Source organism: Chrysemys picta, chromosome 3 (genome assembly GCF_011386835.1).
Source record: "Chrysemys picta bellii isolate R12L10 chromosome 3, ASM1138683v2, whole genome shotgun sequence".
In the NCBI taxonomy this organism is placed as follows: Eukaryota; Metazoa; Chordata; order Testudines; family Emydidae; genus Chrysemys; species Chrysemys picta.
The window spans coordinates 133891425-133915043 of NC_088793.1; the positions used below are offsets into that span (position 1 = coordinate 133891425).

The window sequence follows — 23619 nt, forward strand, 5'->3', positions numbered from 1 at the left end:
CAGTAAAAATGCCCAATGGTCTGTGATGGGATACTAGATGGTGGGATCTGAGTTACTACAGAGAATTCTTTCGTGGGTGTCTGGCTGGTGAGTCTTGCCCACATGCTCAGGGTTTAGCTGATCACTATATTTGGGATCGGGAAGGAATTTTCCTCCAGGGTAGATTGGGAGAGCCCTGGGAGGTTTTTGCCTTCCTCTGCAGCGTGAGGCACGGATCACTTGCTGGAGGATTCTCTGCACCTTGAAGTCTTTAAACTATGGCTTGGTCTACACTACCCCCCTAATTCGAACTAAGGTACGCAACTTCGTAGCTGAAGTCGAAGTACCTTAGTTCGAACTTACCTTGGTCCACACTCGGCAGGCAGGCTCTCCCGTCGACTCCGCGGTACTCCTCTCGCCGAGCTGGAGTACCACAGTCGACGGCGAGCACTTCCGGGTTCGACTTATCGCGTCCAGACTAGACGCGATAAGTCGAACCCAGAAGTTCGATTGCCAGCCGCCGAACTAGCGGGTAAGTGTAGCCAAGGCTTAAGAGTTGAGGACTTCAGTAGCTCAGACATAGATCAGGGGTTTGTTACAGGAGCGGGTGGGTGAGATTCTGTGGCCTGCGTTGTGCAGGAGGTCAGACTAGAAGATCATAATGGTCCCTTCTGACCTTAAAATTTATGAGTCTATGAGTTGGGATGTTTTTGCTAAAATTATCAGCATTTAATGTTAACATTTAATTATAATTAGGTTTCAAAGTTAGCATACCAATACAATGAAGGCAATTCATACTGCTCATTCAGGCTATTTGTAGAGACAGGCAGACAACACTGCATTGTTATAATGTCAGTTAATATTTTTAAAGTTTTCTTCATACCCCTGAGGGCCAGAAACGATAGTTTTTCTTTATAAAGAAAGTTCTTGGAGTGGTTGCAAATGTGTATTCCACTCAGGTGCACGTGTGCCCAGTGCACAAAAGCCAGAGAACTTTACTTAGCAATAACTATAGGGACAGCACTCGAGTCTCTGGCCCCATTGCCCCTCTCCAGACTATTTAAGGACAGCACCATACCAACCCCCCTCAGTTCATTCTCACCACCCACGGCTTGAGTCAGAGTGTTCTGTGTGGTGTGTACATCATGCTTCTTTTTATCCATTGTTTCTGGAGTTGTTGTATATAGTTAGTTTAATAGTATCTTTAAGTTTTTGCTAATAAGTAGTAGTCAGCAGCAGCTTTTAGACTGGTGGTGTGCCCTCACCAGATTTTAAACACAGCCTGCTGTGTGGGGTGGCTGTACCAAGTAGCGAACCCTGCAGTTGGTGCTTATTGTGCCTGGGACAGGAGACATTAAGGAAAGGTGCTCCATCTGCAAATCATTCAAGAAGAGAATAAAGGTGATGAGTAACTTGTGCCTCAAGCAGCACTTTCTGGAGCAGGCCAGGGGGAATTGCTTTGACACTGGGGACTTGCACAGATAGTCCCACGGAGCCCTTTGGAGCTGACATGAGGAGTTGCTCCAAGCCCTAGGTTTGATATTTCCTCGAGAGGAAGAGGGATTGCTCTCCTTCCGTTGGTCCTTCGAGGAAGAAAGCTCACAAGACAAACCGATGCCGTTCCAGGACTCGGAGCAATGCCTCCTCATCTAAGAGGAGTGTGCTGACTGGCATCATGATTCCTCGGGTATGTGGGAAGGAACTGGGCCATTTAACTGCTCCCCAGTACTGTGCTGAGATCAGCTGGACACTGTACCATTGACTCTGGTACCAACAATGGGTTGTTTGTTGAGTCCAGTATAGACTGTCAGTACTGACTTTGTCTGCATCAGTACTGACTCTTTCTATGCCATTGGCATACCAGGTGGCATCAGACCTTCTGTCTCTCCATTCATGATTAATTCAGGAGCATTCAGCTGCCATGGCTGCTGCTTATTTTGCCATATTGTTGGCATTGCCTGCTCTTGTTGCAGACTAGTGTTGTTCTTCATAACCGTATTCTGCACTGCCTAAGGTTCAGACTGCAGAGTTGAGGGTATTGAGGGGTCCATTGACACAGACACTATTTTCAGTACCAACAGTGCCTTTAGCGCAGACCTCATCATTGAGATCAGTGCTGGCCCTGGCTTCGGTACCAGTCTGTCTACTCTGGTGCCAAGTGGAAGTGTGATGCATCTTTTAGTACTGGTGCCATCTCCATATTGGTTTTCAGATGAGGTTGTTTGTTTGTTTTTTGCTTGCTTGCTCTGTCGGGGGCAAGGCTTCTCAGCTACAATCAGGTGACTTCCTGGGCTCGTCGAGAGAGATTTTAGGGACATCTTCCCCCTCTCCCTCATGTTTGAGACAACACTCTTGGAAGTCCTCGAGATCCTCGAATCACCATTGGTACTGAGATCAGCATCTTTCCCATGGTGTAGGGATGGGGGTTCCTTGTTCATACCTACTGGCCACCAATGCCATACCCTTATTCCCAGTGGTCTCCTTGGGATGTTCATCAGTCTGCAAGATCCCATTCTTCGACCTTGTTCAGGAAAAGACACAGTGTGAGGTCATTCCTACTATGCCAGCTCACCGTGAACCCCTTCCACATGGAAGTGGGGCCAGTGGAGGCTCCTGAGAGAGCACTTGTTCTTCGTCGTCCTCTTCACCAGATGACTCCACGGTACCAGATTCTTCTTCCCTGTGCCTGAGGATTTTTAAATCGTACCAGTGTGTCCTGAAGTATATGGCTTCTGCCTTGAGTATTCAGGCAGAATTTGTGCATGAGAATACACATAAGTTGTTGGCTATTCTCCAAGCCTCACCTCCGGGGAAGGTAGCTTTCCCAATAAAGTAAGTTCTTTTGGAGCCTTTAAAGTCCTTGTGGAATACCCCAGCTTCGTTACCTCTTACAGCAAAGTGGACTGATAAACGATATTTTGTCCCTATGCAGGATTTTGAGTTTTTCTATTCCCATCCAGCCCTAACCCTCTTGTTGCATTGGCAGTAAATGATAGATCATAGCAGGGGAAGTACAAGTCCACAGCTAAAGACCTGGAGTCAAAAAGGCTGGATTTGATGTGAGAAAAATACTCTCAACCTAGTTGTTACAGATGGGCATTGCAGATCATCAGGCACTGTTCGACTTCATCGATTGGGATGCTATGTCCAAATTCACTGATTAAATTGCCAGGAGACTTTAAGACAGTCATTGAGGAGGGCCATCTGGTAGCCAAAATATCATTGCAGTCAGCTCTGGACATGGCAGATGCTTCCTTCAGAATTATGGCATCAGCTATGACTACAAGACGGGCCTTATGGTTTCAGAATTCTGGCATCACTCCAGAGGTTCAGCAGAGCATAGAAGACTTGCCTTTTGATGGTTGATTTTTGTTTTTTCTGAGAAAACTGGTGAGACTTTACATCCTTTTAAGGACTCGTGTGCTACGTTACGTTCATTTGGAGCTGGGGTATAAACCCCCAAGGGTTCATTATGAAGATAAACAGAACTGCAGCAATACAACTTGCAGCGGCTTTTCTGGTAGTCATCCTTCCCTATTTTGCAGCAAGACTTCTCCAAGTAGGGTCGTAGAGAAGGAGGCCTTCTGAGTCCAGTTTTAACTAGTAAGCCCGCTCTCATCCAACATTGAGCAAGCAGCCATTTTAAGTTGCATATCTAGGATACCATTCCAGTTGTGATCTCCCCATTCTCTCAGTTCACGGATAGGCTGTCTTACCTTTACAGTTCTTGGGACACAGTAACCATGGAAAAAAGGGTCCTCAACCACCATAAAATGGGGTTATGCTATCCAATTTCTGTGCATTCCCCACCCCTTCCCATGGCCCAACCCCATCCCTCTTTAGGGACCTCTCTCTAAACACAGGTTCAGACTCTGTGTCCTTTGGGAGCTATAGAGAAGATTCCCCTGCAGCATCAAGGAAAAGGATTCTCTTCCTGGTATTTCCTGGTCCTCAAGGCCTATATAGGAATGAGACCTATTCTTCATCCCCACAGTCTCAAAAAGTATAGCAAATACATGAAATTTTTCATGGACACTCTAGCTTCTGTTCTTTTGTATTGAATCATGACTGATTTGCTGCCCTGGATGTTTAGGACATTTATTTCTATGTGATGACTTTTTCTGAGCCACAGGAGATTTCTGAGACTTGTGGCAGGTCAGCACTCTCAGTACACTGTGCTCCTCTTTGGCCTGTTCTCGGCTCTGTGCAGTTTTACCAAATGCATGGTTGTAGTGACAGCGTACCTCAGAAAAAACGTAATTCATCCCTTTCCATACCTGGATGGTTGGTAAAGTGAGGGGCAACTCTAGAGAAAAAGTCCTTGCATGTCCAGTTCACACTGTCGTCTTGATCATCTGGGTCTGGTTTTGAACAAGGCAAAGTGAACAGTACTAATTCAAAAAACAACAACACTGAATTCATTAGGGCCCTACTAGACTCTGAGTTGAGGGCATTTCTACCAAATGGATAATTTTGTTACCTGTGTATGTGTCTGCTCTCACCCTTCAACTATGGGCCAGAAGTTAGGTCATATGGCTGCATGCACTTATCCAAGATTACGTGTTTGTCCTTTTCACGATTAGTTGAAACTGATATATCTCCCAAGTTGTTAGTTGCTGGACAGTTTGATGCAGATACCATTGCCCATCCTGGGCTTCCTAGAGTGGCGGACAGATCAGGTCAGTGTTTCCAAAGGGGTCCCCTTTGCTTCGTCGTCATCAATCTGGGACCATAGTTGCTGATGCTTACACAATATGTTGGGGAGCTCATCTAGGGGGATTAAATGTTCAAGGTTTGTGGAGCGAGCAGGGAGTATTGCTTCATATCAATATCCTGGACCTTTGAGCTGTTTACAATACAAGCAGGGCATTTTGAGCAAATATCAAGGTCACAGTGATTCATGTACTCTCAGACACCACCACCACCACCACCACCATAGTTTATTGTGTGAACAAGCAGAGAGGTACCCTGCTCAATCTGGTTTTGTCAGGAGGTGATAAAAGTTTTGGCGGTTTTGCATTGAAGAGACTATCATTCCCACAGCAGCTTGTTTACCAGGGTCCCAGAATTACTTAGCTGATTATCTTGGCAGGAATTTCTTCCAGAATTTTGAGTGGTCTCTGAAGAGTAATGTGCTGAGGTCCATTGACATGTTTGCAATGAAGGACAACTAGAAGTGACGTAAGTTTTGCTATGGAGGGCGTCTCAGTCGCCGTTCCTTAACTGATGCGTTTCATTTGAACTGGAGATGGGTGCTGATGTATGTCCTCCCGTCCCGATATTCCAGTTGTTCCTCAGGTGATGCTCAAGCTGGGGATGTATCATGTCAGACTGATTGTCATTGCAACAGCTTGTCCAAGACAGTGCTTGTTTTCAGACTCCTCAGTCTTTCTGTTCATCTGACCATTTCTCTTCCTTGCTGTCCTGATTTACTGATTCAGTACCACAGTCAGATTTTGCATCCAGTACTGAACAGTCTGCACCCCACAGCATGGATGCTGCTTGATTAGGTAAGGAAGGAGGAACACTGTTTCAAAGCTGTTTGACAGGTTTTCCTTAATAGTAGGAAGCCCTCTACTAGGGCTTCCTATTCAGCTAAGTACAAAAGTTTTTCAATTTTATTCCTAGCCTGAGGAGTTCAATCAATACATGCCCGAATTCAGGACATTTTTGAATACCTGTTACACCGTCAGTCTTCTGATCTTTCAGGTCATTGAGAGCCCACTTGTTGATGATTTTGGTGTTTGCTTCCAGTCCAAGGGAATTCAGTTTTCTTGAAATGCATGGTAGTCAGATTTCTGAGAAGGATCATTAGTCTCTTTCCACTGGTGAAGAAAGTGATTCCTCAGTGGCGTCATAATTCTGTGTTGGCTGTCCTCAGCAGTCCTCCACTTGAGCCCTTAGCAACTCCTTTATCAAAACAGTGACATAACTTCCACAAGAAGTTAGTGAGCGGTGAGCCCTAATGGCAGACCCTCTGTATGCCACGTTTTTCAAAGAAAGGGTGGCCTTGAGGGCTCATTCCAAGTTTTTCTATAAAATGGTGTCCGTTTCATCTTAACCAGATAATATATATATTTAAATGTATTTTTTTCCCAAGCCTCATTCAAATGCAGACGAACAGCGTCTTCATTCCTTGGGTATGAGACTATGCTCGGTGTTTTATTTTGAAAGAACTGAGCCTTTTTCGTTTCCTTTGCAGATCCGCTGAAGGGTCAAGTATTCTCTGTACAAATGATTTCCAGGTGGATAACCTCCTGTGTTATAACAGTGTATGGGATAGCTTTGCCACCACCTCACAAAGTTTGAGTTCATTCAGCAGGGTCCCAAGCATCTCAGTTGCATTTTTCAGTGACGTTTCAATATTGGACATTTTGCAGAGCTGCTACATGGTCTTATATACATACTTCTACCACGCATTATGCTATTATGACTGCATTTAGATTAGGTGCAAATTTTGGAAAGGCAGTTCTGTGGTCGTTCTTCAAGTAGTCTCCGACCCCTTCCTACTGATACTGCTTATGAGTCACCTGAGCGGAATACATATCTGCAACCACTTGAAGAAAAGATGGTTACCTACCTGTACAGTAACTGTTGTTCTTTGAGATGTGGAAGCAGATGTGTATTCCGTGACCCACCTTCTCTCCTCTCTGCATTGGAGTCTCAATTCTTGATGTTCAGTATAAAGGAACTCAGGGGGATTGGGGTGGCATTGTTCTTTAATAGCCAGGGGAGGGGCTACAGGGCCAGAGGGTGCGAATGGTGCACCTACGGGTACTGATAAGCAAAGTTCTCTGTCTTTGGTGCACTGGGTGCATGCACAGCTGAGTGGAGTATACATTTGCACCCATATCTCAAAGAACAGCAGCTACTGTACAGGTAGATGACTGTTGTCTTTGGTTCTGGGGCACGATATTATAGCAAGAAATACTACAGCTATCTGTGGAATACACAAAGCCCTGACAATTGTTAATATGATCATTTTACACTTACCTGAGATGGATGATATTTTTAGTTACGATTCTTTTAAAACAGGTACTTTAATTTTAACAATACCCAGAAATAACCCATTGCTGTGGATACATTTTTCTGCTTTTCTAGAAATTCAGATTTTTTTAAGGAGTGGAGTTACGAAGAATTTAGTTTTCATGTGTTATAATCTCATTACATTGGTACAAGTGCTGCTAATAACATCTACTGGGGGGAGTTGGAGATTATACTGACTTCTGTTGATTGCAGTAAGGGGTGCATGTGCTGCCGAATACTTCACAACTGCATAATTCCACACCAGTAGTAGAATGAGAATTCCATATTTTTTCTAATGTTACTCAAAGTACAAATAATTTAAAAAGTGCCCTGAGAACAGGAAATTATTACCAGAAGTCTGACTGCTGTTTTGTATTTCCTCTTTTGCTACACGTTCTCTCTCTTCCCACCCTTCCAGTCACCCTACAGGAGGATCCTTTATCCGCCCAAACAAGGCAAATTTTGGTGTGGATTTTCTTACTGCAGTAAAGAACCGCTATGGATTGAATGATGAGCAAGATGTTGAATGTGAGAAAGAGAATGCATTAGTCATTGGAAAGAAGACTGTGGAACTTGTTGGTTTTGATTCTATTATAGAACAACAAAGGCAAGTGTAATTTATATATATAAATCTGAGTTGTATTCTACAGGTATTGATATTGACTCCATATTTAAGGCTGAGTGGAGTTTTGTCCTTTAAATCATGAATTCAGCTTCTTTGTTATATATGAAAACTTGTGTAGTCTCCTCAAAAATAAAACACTTACACTTTGAGTACAGATTTTTTTTCCTGAGAATTTACAAATGAATCTGTTAATTAGTTTAGGAATTAAAATTAATTAAAAATGAGCCCTTTTAAGATGTATAGCACCTAGTGTCAGACATTTTTTGCCTTTTAAGTGTCTCCGTAACAATATAACAGACTCATCAAACTTTCCAAAAAGTTAACTCACTGAAGTCTTGTGCATAGGCAGCATTTGAATAATTTGTAGGATTAATATTTTCCTCCTGTAATTTTTCATAACTGAAAATTTAATCCAGTCTGGGTCCACAAACACTATTGTGTTGAGTTAAGGTTTCTGCCAAAGGAGAAACTTTCCATTATGGAGAAAAATGGGGGGGGGAATTGATCGTTAAACCTAGAAATAATAATCCACATGTAGCTTGTGCATAAAATGTTAGGGCGTTTTTACTATTTGGGAACTTGAAAGGTCTGTGACAGTGCAAACAGTTAAAATTGGATTGGGTGACCTAATTGTGTATTTCCATAGTTTTAACATGTTTGGGGATAGGGGATTAAGTTTAACCTTAACTGTGAATTTTCTGAGTTGATATGCCTGTGACATATTTTATGCTGAATTACTGATGTGCCTTCTCAGCATTAACTGTATTTTAACAGAGGTTTTTGTCTGGGAATTATAACCATGATTCTGTATTAGATATTCACAGACTCCGGGGATTGGAAGACTGGAGCATATAGCATAGCTTTTGGGCATATATTTTTTAAAAACTTATGAGAGCAATCTTTTAAATAAACATTTATCTCTTGTTTTTTGCTGAAACTTTTTCTTTGGCGGGGGGATTTAAACATTTGTCTAGCATTGTGAACTCAAACTCAACAACATTGTGCTAGGGCAGGGGTGGGCAAACTACGGCCCGCAGGCCACATCCGGCCCGTGGGACCATCCTGCCTGGCCCTCGAGCTCCTGGCCCGGGAAGCTAGCCCCCAGCCCCTCCCCTGCTGTTCCCCCTGCCCCACAGCCTCCACTCACTTGCTTCACCGCCGGCACAATGCTCTGAGCGGCGGGGCTGTGAGCTCCTGGGGCAGCGCAGCTGCAGAGCCCGGCCTCACCGAGTGCTCTGTGCTGCGTGGTGGTGGTAGCATGGCCTGTCTCCAACCGGGCAGCGCAGCTGTAGTGCCGCCAGCCACCAGTGCTCCAGGCAGCATGGTAAGGGGCAGGGAGTGGGGGGGTTGGATAGAGGGCAGGGGAGTTTGGGGTGGTGGTCAGGGGGCGGGGGTGTGGATGATGGTCGGGGCGGAAATGGGGGGTTGAATGGGGGCAGGAATCCTAGGGGGCAGTCAGGAAGGAGGGGGGGTTGGATGGGGCGGCAGGGGGCAGTTGGGGCAGGAGTTCCGGGGTCAGTCAGGGGACAGGGAGAAGGGGTGGTTGGATGGGGCAGGGGCCCCGGGGGGCCTGTCAGGAATGAGAGGAGGGGTTGGATGGGCAGCAGGGTCTGGGTGCAGTCAGGGGATAGGGAGTAGGGGTATGTGGATGGGTCAGGGGTCCCAGAGGGGCTGTCAGGGAACAAGGAGGGTTGGATGGGGTAGGAGTTCCAGGGCGGGGGCAGATAGGAGGTGGGGGCCAGGCCATGACCCCCTCCCCTAACCGGCCCTCCATACAATTTATGAAACCTGATGCGGCCCTCGGGCCAAAAAGTTTGCCCGCCCCTGTGCTAGGGAGTATAAAAACCAGAAAGTGAAATGATCTGGAGACAGAAGCTGAAACTCGTTAGTTTCACTGTTCCAGTTGAATTAAATGCCAAAAAAATCCATGATGAACAGTAAATCAGATTTGTAAAGCTCTTCATGTTTAGTTAATACAAGATGTAGTAACACAGGCCAGGAATTTCTTTTAATGGCTATCTTGACAATGTTACTTTTTAAAGTTATGCATCCAAAACATCTTTCCCCCTAACATCTTTACTATACGCATGTATTGTGCATCTCTTGCCAGTAGCCTTATGCAGGCTGACAAAAGTAAAGAACCTTATATTTAAAATTGCAGTTTATTTTTACATAAATTGGGCCATAATTACTCTAAAAGCTTTTTGATACATAAAGGTGTGACAATTTTCAATTTTTAGTGCTCCTCTCAGGTGTAATGAGTTATATTTTGCATCAGATGGAGAATATGTACCTTAATTGGTGAGGTTTCTAGTTCATATTAGTATACCACCTCAAGCTGTGATCTTGTCAGATTTCAAAAACTAAGCAGGATTGTACTTGGTTGAGAGATATCCAAGAAACTTATTAATATAGCACCACAATTTGCATTACATTTTATAGACTAATCAGACATGATCCCAGTTCCTAGGTGCTCAGTCTGACTTCACACAACAAGAGGTAATGACAGCAATTTCGGGGGCTAAAGAAAAGGGAATGTAGTTTAGCAAGAGATTAGCATTTGTCATACACATTAACATAATGGTTCCCTTTAAAATAAATTTAATGTTTTATGATTGTTGTATGATGTATGATTTGTTAGTGTTTTAATGTCGGTATCAACTCAGCTCGGTGGTGACTATATTCTGTGAATAAAAAAATCAAGGGTCGAAAGCCCACAGTACCAGTAATGAGGAATTGTCTTCACCTATTCTAAGTGGCTCTCATTCTTCTATCTGGGAAAGAGGAGGAGGAAATTAGTTATTTGTTGATAATCAGGGTGGTGTATGGAACAGGCTGCACGTATGCTGGTGTCTCTGTGGAGCTCCTGCAGCAGTTGGGTGGCCTTGATTCTGTAGATGGCACTCTTCTCCTGTAAGCTGATACTGAATCAATTCTCCCTCTCCCCTAGCCCCCCTGCCCACAAATGTCATTATGGGCTACTGAACAGTTGAAAATACCTTTTTTTTTTTTCCCAGAAGAGACTTAAAACCAAAGGTACTGATCATTTATAATTATTAAAATTCCTGTAGCACTTTCTGTAAGAGCCTGGATGTCCCAAATTCCACATTAGGTTACTAAATTTTGCCTACTTGAATTACTCTGTGTGGTTTAAATCTGATAGGGTCATTTTCTTTGCTGCTTTTTACAAACTGTTTTGTAATGTTGTTGAAGGGTATTTCATGAGAGCATTTCTATGATTTAGATGAAGATGATACCACTATCTAGTAATATAGTGTTTGTATAGTAGTAATTGTAAAAAGGATCTGAAATGCATAGTGTTTAGATTTAATATCTGGGTGCTTTTATACAATATATAATCTGTGCTGTTTTTCTCTGTTTGGTATACAAATTAACGTTCAGTATTTTTTTCATGTAGTCAACTGAACAAATTGTTAGACATCTCAGTGAGAGAATGTGCAGTGAGCCATGCTGGTCAGAAAGAGGAAATCAGCAGAACGTGTCCTAGTATCCTTTTCTAAAGGCGTTTTATTATGTGCTACTATTTACATAAATCAAACACACGCTTTAAGCATTTCAGGTGTACTCTGCAGACATTAAGGGATTAAACTTACATATTTTCAGAGGTTATTTTCAAATCAGTTTAGTTCATTTTTATTAAATTTAGGAGCTTAATTCAGTCTGTCCTCTAACTATACCTGCTTTTGAATGGTAGAAATTCCATTATAATGGGCACAAGTAGGGTTTTTTAAAATATCAGTTCAGTTAACTACAGGGTGGATAAAAATCAATGATTTAAAAAAAAAATTAAAATCCGATTTTTTATTTAAATCGGATTTGTTTGAGGAAAAACCCATCTAAAGATCATTTTAATTGATACATTATAGCTCAAAGATATCTCATCATGGAATAGGATTATAAATTCTAATCCTATAGTATGAGCCAATATATTCATGTAATGTTAAAAATTTTGTAAATGAGTTCCAATTGTTCATGGATTAGGGACCCAATCTTATAGGGTTCCAGGAGCTTCTCTATAGATTTAGGTTAATCTTTCTATCTACCCAATGGGACTCAGTGCTCAGTCTAGAAGCTCCATCAGAGGCGCTTAGTTTTTCAGTTCTCAAACTGTGGATTTGTGTCTCCAGAGATAACATGCTTGTTAACAGCAAAAATGTTTTTAAATAAATAATATATAGAGGTGAGAAATAACAGACCTCAACCCTATTGTCCCTCTGCAAGTTTGTATACACAGAATCAATCCCTTGCCTCTCTCTAAAAGTGCAAAGTTTCAAAAAAGTTTGATGAATAAAAGATTGTTGGGTAGGGTTACCATATGTCCGGTTTTTCCCGGACATGTCCGGCTTTTTGGTAATCAAACCCCCGTCCGGGGGGGAATTGCCAAAAAGCCGAACATGTCCAGGAAAAATACTGGCCGGGCACTTCCCCTCCCGGGCTCCAGCTGCTCTGCTCCTCCCCTGACTCTTCGGCTCTGTTTAAGAGCTGAGCTGGCTGAGAGCTCCGGCTTCGGGCAGCCCTCTTGCCTCCAGACCCCGAGCCGCCGGCCGGGCACTTCTCCTCCCGGGCTCCAGCTGCTCTGCTCTGGCGGCGCAGGGTCCGGTGGCAAGGGGGCTGCCCGAAGCCGGTAGCGCTCGGGCAGCTCGGCTCTTAAACAGAGCCGAAGAGTCAGGGGAGGAGCAGAGCAGCTGGAGCCGGGGAGGAGAAGTGCCCGGCCGGGGGCGCAGGGTCCGGAGGCATAGGGGCTGCCCGAAGCCCGAGCGTTACCGGCTTCACAGTTTGCCGGGCAGCCTCCAGATCCTGCGCCCCGGGCTGGGCGCTTCCCCTCCCGGGCTCCAGCTGCGCTGTGGAAGCGCCGGCCGGGGACACAGGGTCTGGAGGCTGCCTGGCAAACCGTGAAGCTGGTAGCGCTCGGGCAGCCCTTTTCGCGTGGCTGGTAGGGAGGAGGGGGAGTTAGGGTGGGGACTTTGGGGAAGGGGCGGGGAATGGGCGGAGTTGGGTGGGGCCGGGGGTGGGAAAGGGGCAGGGCCAGGGCCCGTTGAGTGTCCTCTTTTTTAATTTTTTTAAATATGGTAACCCTATTGTTGGGGGTGGAATAGATCTGGACAAGGGGAAAAAGTCTGGAGATAAATGTGAGAAGGGAGGGACAGGCAGTAGAAACAAAAGTGAAACTGTTTGAGCAGAACATTCCAGAAGTCTGGAGGTCTTTCTGAGTGTAGCCTTCATTAATTTGAGATCTACCATACCATTCTCTCACTATAATGGCAGCAGGCTGTAAAAGAGGCCCAGTTTGGGAATATTTTAATGAAGTTCCTCTACCTGTGGGTAAGACAGGCATGCATGCAAAATGCAAACAGTGCAACAAAGAAATGCAAGGCCTGGTTGCCCAAATGAAACAATATCATGAGAAGTGTTCCTTCTCAGGAGGAAGCTGTGTTGAAGGTGATGAAAGGAACATGTCTGAACATGCAGGATCTTCAGGTTGGTAAACTTTATTTCAGACTTCTTTCTTAAGGACTGCCTGTCTTCCTTCTGGACTATTCTTGAATTCTCATGTTTGAGCAAAAAATGTAGTTGTTACTCTATGGTACTAGCATTTTAGACGCAGTTGTAATAAAAAATAAATAGCTGAAATAGGCATTTCTTCCTTTTACAATTTCACCTTTAACGTAGTACTGAGTATTCGTGAATGCAATGCGTAATACTAAATGAGCAGTATGGTAATAATAATTTAAATAACTGCATTGACTTATTTTGTTTAGGAGAATCCATCCTCAAAATAGAGGAGTCTGAAGACTATCCACCTTCAAGATATGACCATCATTTTCTATAGTTTCAGAGTTATCTGCCAATGATAGTGTTTGTCACATCATGTATGTCAAATAGTCACCTGTAGCAAAATCTCCATCATCCAGAAACAACTATAGATAACATTGGGCTTAAGAAAAATGTTGAACACATGCTGAGTACCCTGAAGCCTATTTCTGTAGCCTTGGGAAAAAATGCAGGGAAATAAATGTTTGTTTGTTTGTTTTTGCTGACGCTGTTGAAATTTGGAAGGAACAGAGTGAGATCTTAAAAAGACAAATATGCAATGACAGAGTTAAATTACAAGCATTAGAAAAACGAACGGGGCAAGCACTATCTCCAGCTCATTTTCTTGCAAATATTCTCAATACTCGGTATCGGGGTCAAACCTTAACTGCTGAAGAGAAGGAGTTGGCTATGACATGGACATCCAGCAATCATCCCTTCATAATGCCAACTATAATAAACTTCAGCGCTAAGGGTGAACCATTCAAGAAATATGTTTGCTGCTGATGTTTTAAAGAAAGTCACACCAGTGAACGGGTGGAAGTCACTTAAGCACTTGGATTTAGAGAGTAAATGAACAAATAAGAATTGTATGTTCTTTACTCTAGACATAAACACTCTCCTGGACCCGTAGAACTGAATTGTTTTATAAGTCTTAATGTACTATATCTGTGCCAGATTCCGAGATACTACTGCTCAGTTACTCAGTTGTATCTGTTAGCTCAGACAGATTTACTCTGCTATATTTTGGTTCAAGAACACAATAGTTGTAAAGTTATACCTCCGTTTTTTGAAAAAAGAAGTTCCGAATTCTGATACATTTTTCTTAAAGTGAATTTTCAGATATCAGGAGTATAAATCTATCAAAAAATCTGTTGCCATCCTGGGAGAAAGTAACAGATATTGGTTGTCAAGTTCAGAATCTGGAAAGTCTTGATCTCAGGTATATATATGAATATATATATTTTTTGTTTCATAATTGTTCCAGAATGTTTTGTTTTTATTTTTTTTATTAGGTATAGTGTCTTTTTCTGGATGTGCGATACCTTCCAATAGCATGTCATATCAAGGAAAGAATAGATTTCCAAGGATGTTTATGACTGTGTGAAACCAAATTCTCCAAAAGTGTTTAGGGTAGACATTTTTGTCTTGTCTACATGTCTCAAAGTTTTAAAGGAATACTATAAACTTGAAAATCACAATTCTGTCTCAAAAATGAGTATATGTTATTGTTAAAAAATAAAAAGCCCCTAAGACTGCTATGGCTGAAAGAAACTCCTAAGACTGTTGTGATTGCTTCTCTCTTTTTTTTTTTTTTTGGTTGTTTACTTCCTGTGTGTGACAGTGACTTATATATATAGTCAGTTTAATCATTTTTTAGTATATACTTGGCAAGGGGGAAATTGACTAATAAATTCCTTGTAAACATCAACGGGGCTGAAAACCCCTTTAAAAGGTTTATAGAAAAGCTATTTTTAAAATGTTCAGAAAAATACTATTTAAAGGGTGCTCTCATAGAAAATACACTTAAAAAAAAAATCAAGTTGATAGTATCCTTTTGACTCAGAATGGTATGAGAGGCCCTATGGAATTTCACAATGAAAAACATTAAACCACCTTACTGCAGTTAAGGTGACAGTTGCAAGCCTTATGAATGTACTGTCTCATCCTTACTGAGGTACCTCATTTGGCAGCTACTAAGTCTAGCTAATTTTATTAATTATCTATTTTCATTGTTGTTTTTCAGACCTATTTTTTCTTTGCATTGAAAAGTTGATAACTTAGTTTTCTCTTTTAATGCAGGAAGGCTTTAAAACAAACTTGTTTTCCTTTTGTTGAATTGTTTTTAGCTGTCTTGGGACGCTATCTCCTGGTCCCACTTTCTTTTCTTTTCTTTTTCCCCTACAAATTGTTCCAGTACGCTTTTGATCAAGAGTCTGATTTTTACATAGATTTTTACATATTGATGTGTTGGCACATTCCTGCTATGCACACTAAAACCCCCTTTAGGGGTGAAGAGTAGAGGCAGCTAAGTGGGAGTTGAGATCTCACTTTTGTATGTGTATTTAGGCCTGTCTAGTTGTTAGAAATAGATCTCAGAGAAATAAGATGGATGGGGATGGGAGGTGTGGCACGGCTATGGCTGGTCTGGGGTACCTCCAGGCAGGTGTGGGGGCATGCTCAGGGCACCTTCAGGCAGGCGGTCTTGAATAAATAGGGCAACCTCCTGACACACACTCTAAGACCGGGGTTTTCAAACTGGGGATCAGGACCCCTCTGGGGGTCGCGAGATTATTACATGGGGGGTTGCGAGCTGTCAGCCTCCACCCCAAACCTCACTTCGCCTCCAGCATTTATAATAGTGCTAAATATATAAAAAATGTGTTTAATTTATAAGGGGGGGTCGCACTCAGAGGCTTGCTATGTGAAAGGGTACAAAAGTTAGAACAGTGGCTCTCAAAGAAAACCTCCAAATGTGAACTGATACATTGTGGTCTTCCCGAGTTTGTAAGCAGACAGCTTGAACCAATAATGCAGAGACAAACTTTTCTGTTCATCAGCATGGAGTATATTAACTCAAACAGTAAGGTGACAGTTTAAATAGTAAAATTAACACTTTGAAAGCTGATCCTTTTTAAGTAGAAATATTCAGCTAATGTTACCCATCATTGTTGGAAGAAATAGCAAAATATTAGGATAAGGGACAATATGGCTGCTGGTTATTGTTGTGGTTTGCACATTTGGGGAACTGGGAGTTCAGGCTCCCTTACTCCCAAATTAAGCCACCTCTTCCCCTATTCACAAGGGTAGGGAAAGACAAGATACACTCCCCCACTACCAAAAGACTCCTAGGTACCAAAAACGTTCCATACCTTTCTCTGTGTCAAAAGTCACAACTGTCCCCATAGCAGCATCCAAGGGCTCCATGGTACAATTTGTACAATGCAGTTGTCAATACAAAAACCTGAGGCAAACTGAAATTTGACGGCGACATAAAATAAACTGAATTTAATATCAAAATAAAAGAGGAATGCTTTACTGACTGTATTCCTTCTCCTAGTTAGTTCAGTTAAAAAAAGACCCCAACTTTTAAATTGAAGCTGTTGGAGATTTTCCATTTGTTTGCAGAATTCAGCACCAGAATGCTGCCAAAACGAAGTTGCTGCAGGATTTAGGCCCAGTTGGCTGCAGAGTATACAGGACCGTGACTATTTATAAGTAGGAAAAATAAGAGAGCACAGATAATTAGTTTTAATTACTCTGATATAAAATTTTAATCCTTGAGTGCTTAAAATTTGTAATCCAGATTTATAGCGTTTTCTGGAGTTATGATTCAAATGGATTGTATAAAAATTGGTGCTTATGACACAAACAGAATTTTTGGATTTATTTGGCCCTTTTGTCAGTTTAAATAATAAAAAAAAAAGGTTGCAAGTAGGTACACAATTGTAGAATAAACAATTTTGGTAGGGGGAGGGTGAGAGCAGATGAAAATTGGGGAAGCCTGCCATGAAATCTCAAAGTGCTTGTCTACATGGGGAGATTTACCTGCATATCTATACTAGTATACTGACATAGCTCTTCTGGTATATTTCCCTCTGTCTACAAGCACTGAGGAAAGAGATTTTTGGAGGGAAATAGGACCTAGAGTTAGTTTAAGGACACTATGGCACCATGTATAAACTCTCTAATTTCAGCATTTTTCTGTGGCTGAGTCCTTAAAATCCTTATTTTATCAATGTTCTGGCATTTATGCATAATATTTAGTTTTAATCTTTTTTAAAAAAATGTTTTTATTAAGGCAAAGTTAAAATAAAACCTTAGCATGCTACATTGAACATTACTTATTAGTTATTCAGGATGCAAAACTACGTTCTGAAGTGTCCCTAGCCTGTTTGCCAGAAGCTGGGAATGGATGATGGGTTGGATCACTTGATAATTACCTGTTCTGTTCATTCCCTCTGAAGCACCTGGCATTGACCATGGTTGAAAGACCGGATACTGGGCTATATGGACCAGTGGTCTGACCCACTGTGGCTGTGCTTATGTTCTTACAAGGTATTGAAAGAACCAGTCGTCTGTTCTGAGTACACTAAAAAGGGTGGCTAAGTTTCTAAATACCTATCCTCTTTTTGGTGCTTCTCTTGTGTACATATCTGGTGTGAAAGCTTTCCCATTACAAGAAGAGTCCATATTTTACTATACCACTATTTCATAGGAGGAGTCGCCGCATTTCCCCAATAATGTACAATACAAAGGCTAGCTGCTAACAATAACCGATACATTAATTTGTCATTCTGTTAAAAATGTAGATGCTTTACTGGAGCATTAAGTGACGGCTAGGTCTGGGAATCTCTATGGCATTTTGTCATAAAATGAATCTCTTAAGAATTTCCTGCTGAAACCCTCATTTAAATCTGTTTCTAAAGATACAGTGTCAAGGGTGATAGGCCCGAAATTTGACTTGTCACTTTTATTTCTGGTAACAAATAATTCTCTTTTCCCACCTTAATGCTTCAGTACTTAAACTAACCCCTCCTCCCCCACTCCCTCAAAAAAATCCAAAACTCCTAATGCCATCAGGCTAGCATATGTGATGAACTCAGATTGGCAACAAATATACATACATGGTAGAGGAAAATAAAATTGGCAAGGAAAGAGTTTGCACTCAAACTACCAAGGCATTTTTCTAAATAGGTTGGAAAATATTTAAATATACAAAGTCCTTGACAATGTGCCTCTCTAATGGCATGTAATCCTATGTCTTCCTTTTTGTTTTGAAATATGTAATTCTAAATTGGTGGTTTAGTTGAATAATTGAGTTGTTTTATGCTGTAGAAATAAGAACCTATTTATTCTTTTGATACAGTGAAAACAAGATGAAATTTCCATCTGATTCTGCTTCTATAACCTGTACACTTGGTAAATTGAGGGTTCTGGCAATTAATCGAACTGGAGTAACATGGGCAGAGGTAATGAGCTTCTTACATTTATGAAGTAAATTGTTTTTGTTAGTCATTTGGTTTCATGGGTCAGTAAAAACATAATAGGGGCTTTTACACTAGATCATACAATCTTCCAAAGTTAAGTCTGATCTATATTAGAGAAAAGATGCACCAGTATAATTAAATCAGTCTAAAATTGCTTGTTACACTGGCATGAAACCCTAATGCAGACACACTTAAACCAGGTTAAATTTGTAAATTACTGAATTAAATAGGTTTAGTTTATCTGAAGTTTAATCTGGTTCTAATGTATCTACGTTAAGGATGTGTGCTTGTGTAAATTGATTTTCAGTTTGTTATACTGGTGCAACTTTTCTAATGTAGATCATAGAATCATAGACTTTAAGGTCAGAAGGGACCATTATGATCATCTAGTCTGACCTCCTGCACAACGCAGGCCACAGAATCTCACCCACCCACTCCTGTATCAAACCTGTGTCTGAGCCATTGAAGTCCTCAAATCATGGTTTAAAGACTTCAAGATGCAGAGAATCTTCTAGCAAATGACCCATGCCTCATGCTGCAGAGGAAGGCAAAAACCAATTAATTGCCAAAATTAGGCTATCCCATTATACCATCCCCTCCATAAACTTATCAAGCTTAGTCTTGAAGCCAGATATGTCTTTTGCCCCCACTACTCCCCTTGGAAGGCTGTTCCAGAACTTCACTCCTCTGATGGTTAGACACCTTCATTTAATTTCAAGTCTAAACTTCCTGATGGTCAGTTTATATCCATTTGTTCTTGTGTCCATATTGGTACTGAGCTTAAATAATTCCTCTCCCTCCCTGGTATTTATTCCTAATATATTTATAGAGGGCAATCGTATCTCCCCTCAGCCTTCTTTTGGTTAGGCTAAACAAGTCAAGCTCTTTGAGTGTCCTTTCATAAGACAGGTTTTCCATTCCTCGGATCATCCTAATAGCCCTTCTCTACCTGTTCCAGTTTGAATTCATCCTTCTTAAACATGGGAGACCAGAACTGCACACACTATTCCAAATGAGGTCTCACCAGTGCCTTGTATAACGCTACTAACACCTCCTTATCTCTCCTGGAAATACCTCGCCTGATGCATCCCAAGACCATTAGCTTTTTTCACAGCCATATCACATTGGCAGCTCATAGTCATCCTGTGATCAACCAATGCTCCAAGGTCCTTCTCCTCCTCTGTTACTTCCAAGTGATGCGTCCCCAGCTTATAACAAAAATTCTTGTTATTAATCCCTAAATACATGACCTTGCACTTTTCAGTGTTAAATTTCATCCTATTACTATTACTCCAGTTTACAAGGTCATCCAGATCTTCCTGTATGATATCCCGGTCCTTCTCTGTATTGGCAATACCTCCCAGCTTCATGTAATCTGCAAACTTTATTAGCCCATTCCCACTTTTTGTACCAAGGTCAGTTAAAAAAAAAAAAACAAAAAAACTCCACTAGTAACCTCCCTCCAGCCTGACAGTTCACCTTTCAACACTGACTGTTTTTAAAGCTGTTTTTATGTGACTGAGCCACTTTGCTATAACCATATTGAGATTCTTTATGAAATGTGGTTCTGGCATCACTTTGTATAGTAGGTGGTTTAATGTATTTATAAAGGAGCTGACAAACATCCGGTAGTATAATAAAGCCTATTTCTATGAACTCAGATCTAACATAGGAAAATGAAAGTCTGAGTTGTTTCCATGCATGGAAACGTGCAAATTGCTTTTCAGTTAGTTACCCTCGTTTTACACCTTGTGTACACTAGGAAGATGACTTGTTGCTGGCGCAGGGTGTCAGCAATGGGCCTTTTCCCTAGCGTAAGCCTGGCCTAAAAGTGATAGATTAAATTGTCAACCTGCCTTTATCAGAAATAATACTGTGCATTAGATCCCATCCAGGACTAAAATAAAATCTTGAGGTTTCTAGGCTAAGCCAATTTGGCATAGTTCCACAGAAAACAGTGGAGACTTTTCAGAGCCCTATATCTTAGAAAAAGTCTTGGTTGGCTAACCTTAAAGTTTTCCCAAGTTCTAGATTCTGTAAACCAAACATGAAAATCCAAATGGAAAATGGTGGTTCACAGAATGGGGGAAGACTGGGTGACACTATCCTAAAGTTACAATTTAAATGGCAATGTTGTCGGTTTCCCTGCAGCCTTTTCTTTTTGAAATATGGATCCCAATCCAGTAACAGTGAATCCTGTGGCTGTGTGGAATCCTACTGACTACCATCTGTACTAGCAGATGAGATACAGGATCAGAGGTATAGTTACTATTAAATAGGAAGGGTTAGTGAAATAAACAGTATTCCAGATAGCTTCTTTTAGATAGTTTTGACATATTTTGAATGTGATTTAAGTAAAACTTATGTGATGCACAGATTCTGGCATATATACAGTTATACTAAATAAAGTTTTTCCTATTAGGTTCTTCTGTATGCTCCGGGGTGGCCAGCACTTGAAGAATTGTACCTTGCTTCTAATGATATTACAGTTTTAGAAAGGTATGAGGTTTAGCTTTAAATGCTAAAGTCCTCCTTTTGTGATTAATATACTGTATGCATAAAGTTATATGGCATGTCTGATAAAAATCAAACTAAATTCCAGTAGTGAGTTAAATTACCATTACCCTGGTAATCTTGCAAAGGAGATTTTAACATACTGTGTGATTTGGGATACTTATGTGTGAACACACTGATTTTATTATATTGTGTGTATATGAGTGTAAATATTTTAAAACAATTTAAAAACATAATTGCATTTTTTGTAATGCTTACAGACCCATTAATGTTCTACAGACCTTGAAATTGTTAGACCTTTCAAACAACCAATTAATTGATGGAAGTCAACTGCAGCTAATAGCATATCTCCCCAGGTAATTGTTAAAGAACTTTACTGTAAATTCTTTGTCATGCTCTGTAAATGGATTCATTCACATATGCTTTGTGGTTTGAAGCATGATAATATTGCCTTGCTAGTGAAAGTTACAGAATTTTGAAAATGAAGGTTTTTTTGCTCTTTTGTGGAGAATATCTGAACTATTTAACTTAATCTGGGGAAGGATTTAATTTTATTTTAAGATTTAATTAAAGCATGTTTTTATTAAGATATTTATGGAATTAGTGATTTATTTATTTTTAAACAGTTTGAAGTTCAGATATTGCAATTATAGGACCAAAACCTAGAGAAAACCCTTTTCAGGACAACTAGCTCTTAGAACCTCAGTGGGCTTCCTATGATAAGGAGCTTTGGAGATTGCTCCTGATTTAGAGGGGCAATTCTTTGCTAATGGATACATAATGCCAGTTATTAAATGCATTAAATAACTACATATGACCACTCCCTTCCTATATGTCAGTATGATTCTGGGAAATGATGTTGGGCAACACACTGAATGGATTACTATTCTGATTGGCATGGAGTCAACCAGAGATTTTTATAGGTGGTCAGATAGCCAAGGATATTTAATTGGCTGGCAGCTCTTGTCTTTTAGCCATGGAGATGAAAGGATCCCACAAAATTATTTGTCTTCTCTCCTTCGGGGGAAAAAAAAAGGGTGATCAGACAGGGATGGAGGCAGAGCCTCACTTTTTTAATCCCTACAATCGCACAGAAGAAGGCATTTCCACCCACCACCTGCTCCTCTCCCCAGTTAACACTAGGACTATGGCTACGCTGCAGAGCCTATGTCAGCATAGTTATGCCAGCATAACTCCCTAGTGTAGATGTAGCTTACGCCAACAGGAGGAGTTTTTCTGCTGGTGCAGGAACACTATCTTCCCGAATGACATTACCTATGCCAACAGAAGCCCTCTTCTGTCAGTATAGCTGCTTCTACAATGAGGATTTTGTCAGCATAGCTGTGTCAGTCAGGGGCGTGGTTTTTTCACATCCCGCAGTAGCTATGCCAATACAAATTTTAAGTATAGACCAAGCCTAAGAGTTTGTCCACACTGGGAAATTTACCAGCATACCTACACTAGTATAATTTGCTGCTGTTATTCCCTGTATGGATGCTTTCATTTTGGATTTAAAGTGCCTTTTTTTGGTTTAGGTTAACAACTTCCAAAAAGACACATGTTAAACCAAAAAAAAGCACGCTGAGGCTATGTGTACACTGTAGTCACACCTTTCACTGCTGTTGTTCGAGATGTCACTGGTATTATTTGAGTTACCCAAGCTAGCTTTGATCTAGCTATGTCTACGTGTGCAGTAGTCACACCTCTGATTACAGTGTAGGCCGGGGTGGGCAAAATTCTTGGCCTGAGAGCCACAACTGGGTATGGAAATTGTATGGCGGGCCATGAATGCTCATGAAATTGGGATTGAGTTGCAGGAGTGGATGAGGGCTCTGGCTGGAGGTGCGGCCAGAAATGAGTTCAGGGTGCGCAAGGGGGGGTCCAGGCTGGGGCAGGAGGTTGGAGTGCAGGGGGCGGGTGAGGGCTCCGGCTGGAGATGTGAGCTGTGGGGCTGGGGATGAGGGGTTTGGGGTGCAGGAGGGTGGTCTGGGCTGGGATCAAGGGGTTCAGAGAGCAGGAGAGGGATCAGGGCAGGGGGTTGGGGTGTGGGAGGGACTCAGGGGGCAGGCTCTGGGTGGTGCTTACCTCAAGCAGCTCCCGGAAGCAGCGGTATGTCCCGCCTCCAGCTCCTACGTGGAGGCATAGCCAGGCAGCTCTGCGCACTGTCCCATCTGCAGGTGCCGCCCCTCCAGCTCCCATTAGCTGCAGTTCCTGGCCAATGGGAGCTGCGGGGGTGGCGCTTGGGCGACGGCAGCTCACAGAGCCCCCTGTCTGCCCCTAAACGTAGGAGCCAGAGGAGGGGCATGCTGCTGCTTCCGGGAGCTGCGCAGAGCCATGGCATGCGTGCGTGAAGCAGCCCAAGACCCCGCTCCCTGCCTGGAGCACAGGAGTGCGGCAAGCCCCAGACCCCGCTCCCCAGCAGGAGCTCGAGGGCCAGATTAAATCGTCTGGCGGGCTGGATGTGGCCTGCGGGCTGTAGTTTGCCCACCCCTGGTGTAGGTGTACCCTAAATCCCAAAACAGAGTGTCCATCCACATGGGGAATTATACCAACATAGCTATGTGACAGACCCAGGCCAGTGGGGTACAGGGGTCTGGTAGAAGGAAAACTGTTCATCCAGTTTTCTGAACAGTTTTCTGTTCCCTGAATGAC

The 23619-nt window shown here is 42.1% G+C and overlaps 1 protein-coding gene and 1 long non-coding RNA gene across 3 annotated transcripts in view; both read left to right on the top strand.

The window, feature by feature from the left end:
• TBCE (tubulin folding cofactor E) overlaps window positions 1-23619 on the top strand; it is a 135756-nt gene that overhangs the window by 93797 nt on the left and 18340 nt on the right. For both annotated transcript variants that reach the window (XM_024106491.2, XM_005291192.4), the window contains 6 exons: window positions 7424-7612; window positions 11049-11137; window positions 14306-14405; window positions 18333-18435; window positions 20876-20952; window positions 21228-21323. In XM_024106491.2, the coding sequence (XP_023962259.1) occupies window positions 7424-7612; window positions 11049-11137; window positions 14306-14405; window positions 18333-18435; window positions 20876-20952; window positions 21228-21323 (654 nt within the window). The remainder of the gene's footprint in view (window positions 1-7423; window positions 7613-11048; window positions 11138-14305; window positions 14406-18332; window positions 18436-20875; window positions 20953-21227; window positions 21324-23619) is intronic.
• On the top strand, window positions 12659-13683 carry LOC135982666 (uncharacterized). The gene is made up of 2 exons (XR_010600180.1): window positions 12659-13129; window positions 13411-13683. It is a non-coding gene; the product is annotated as an uncharacterized LOC135982666 (long non-coding RNA).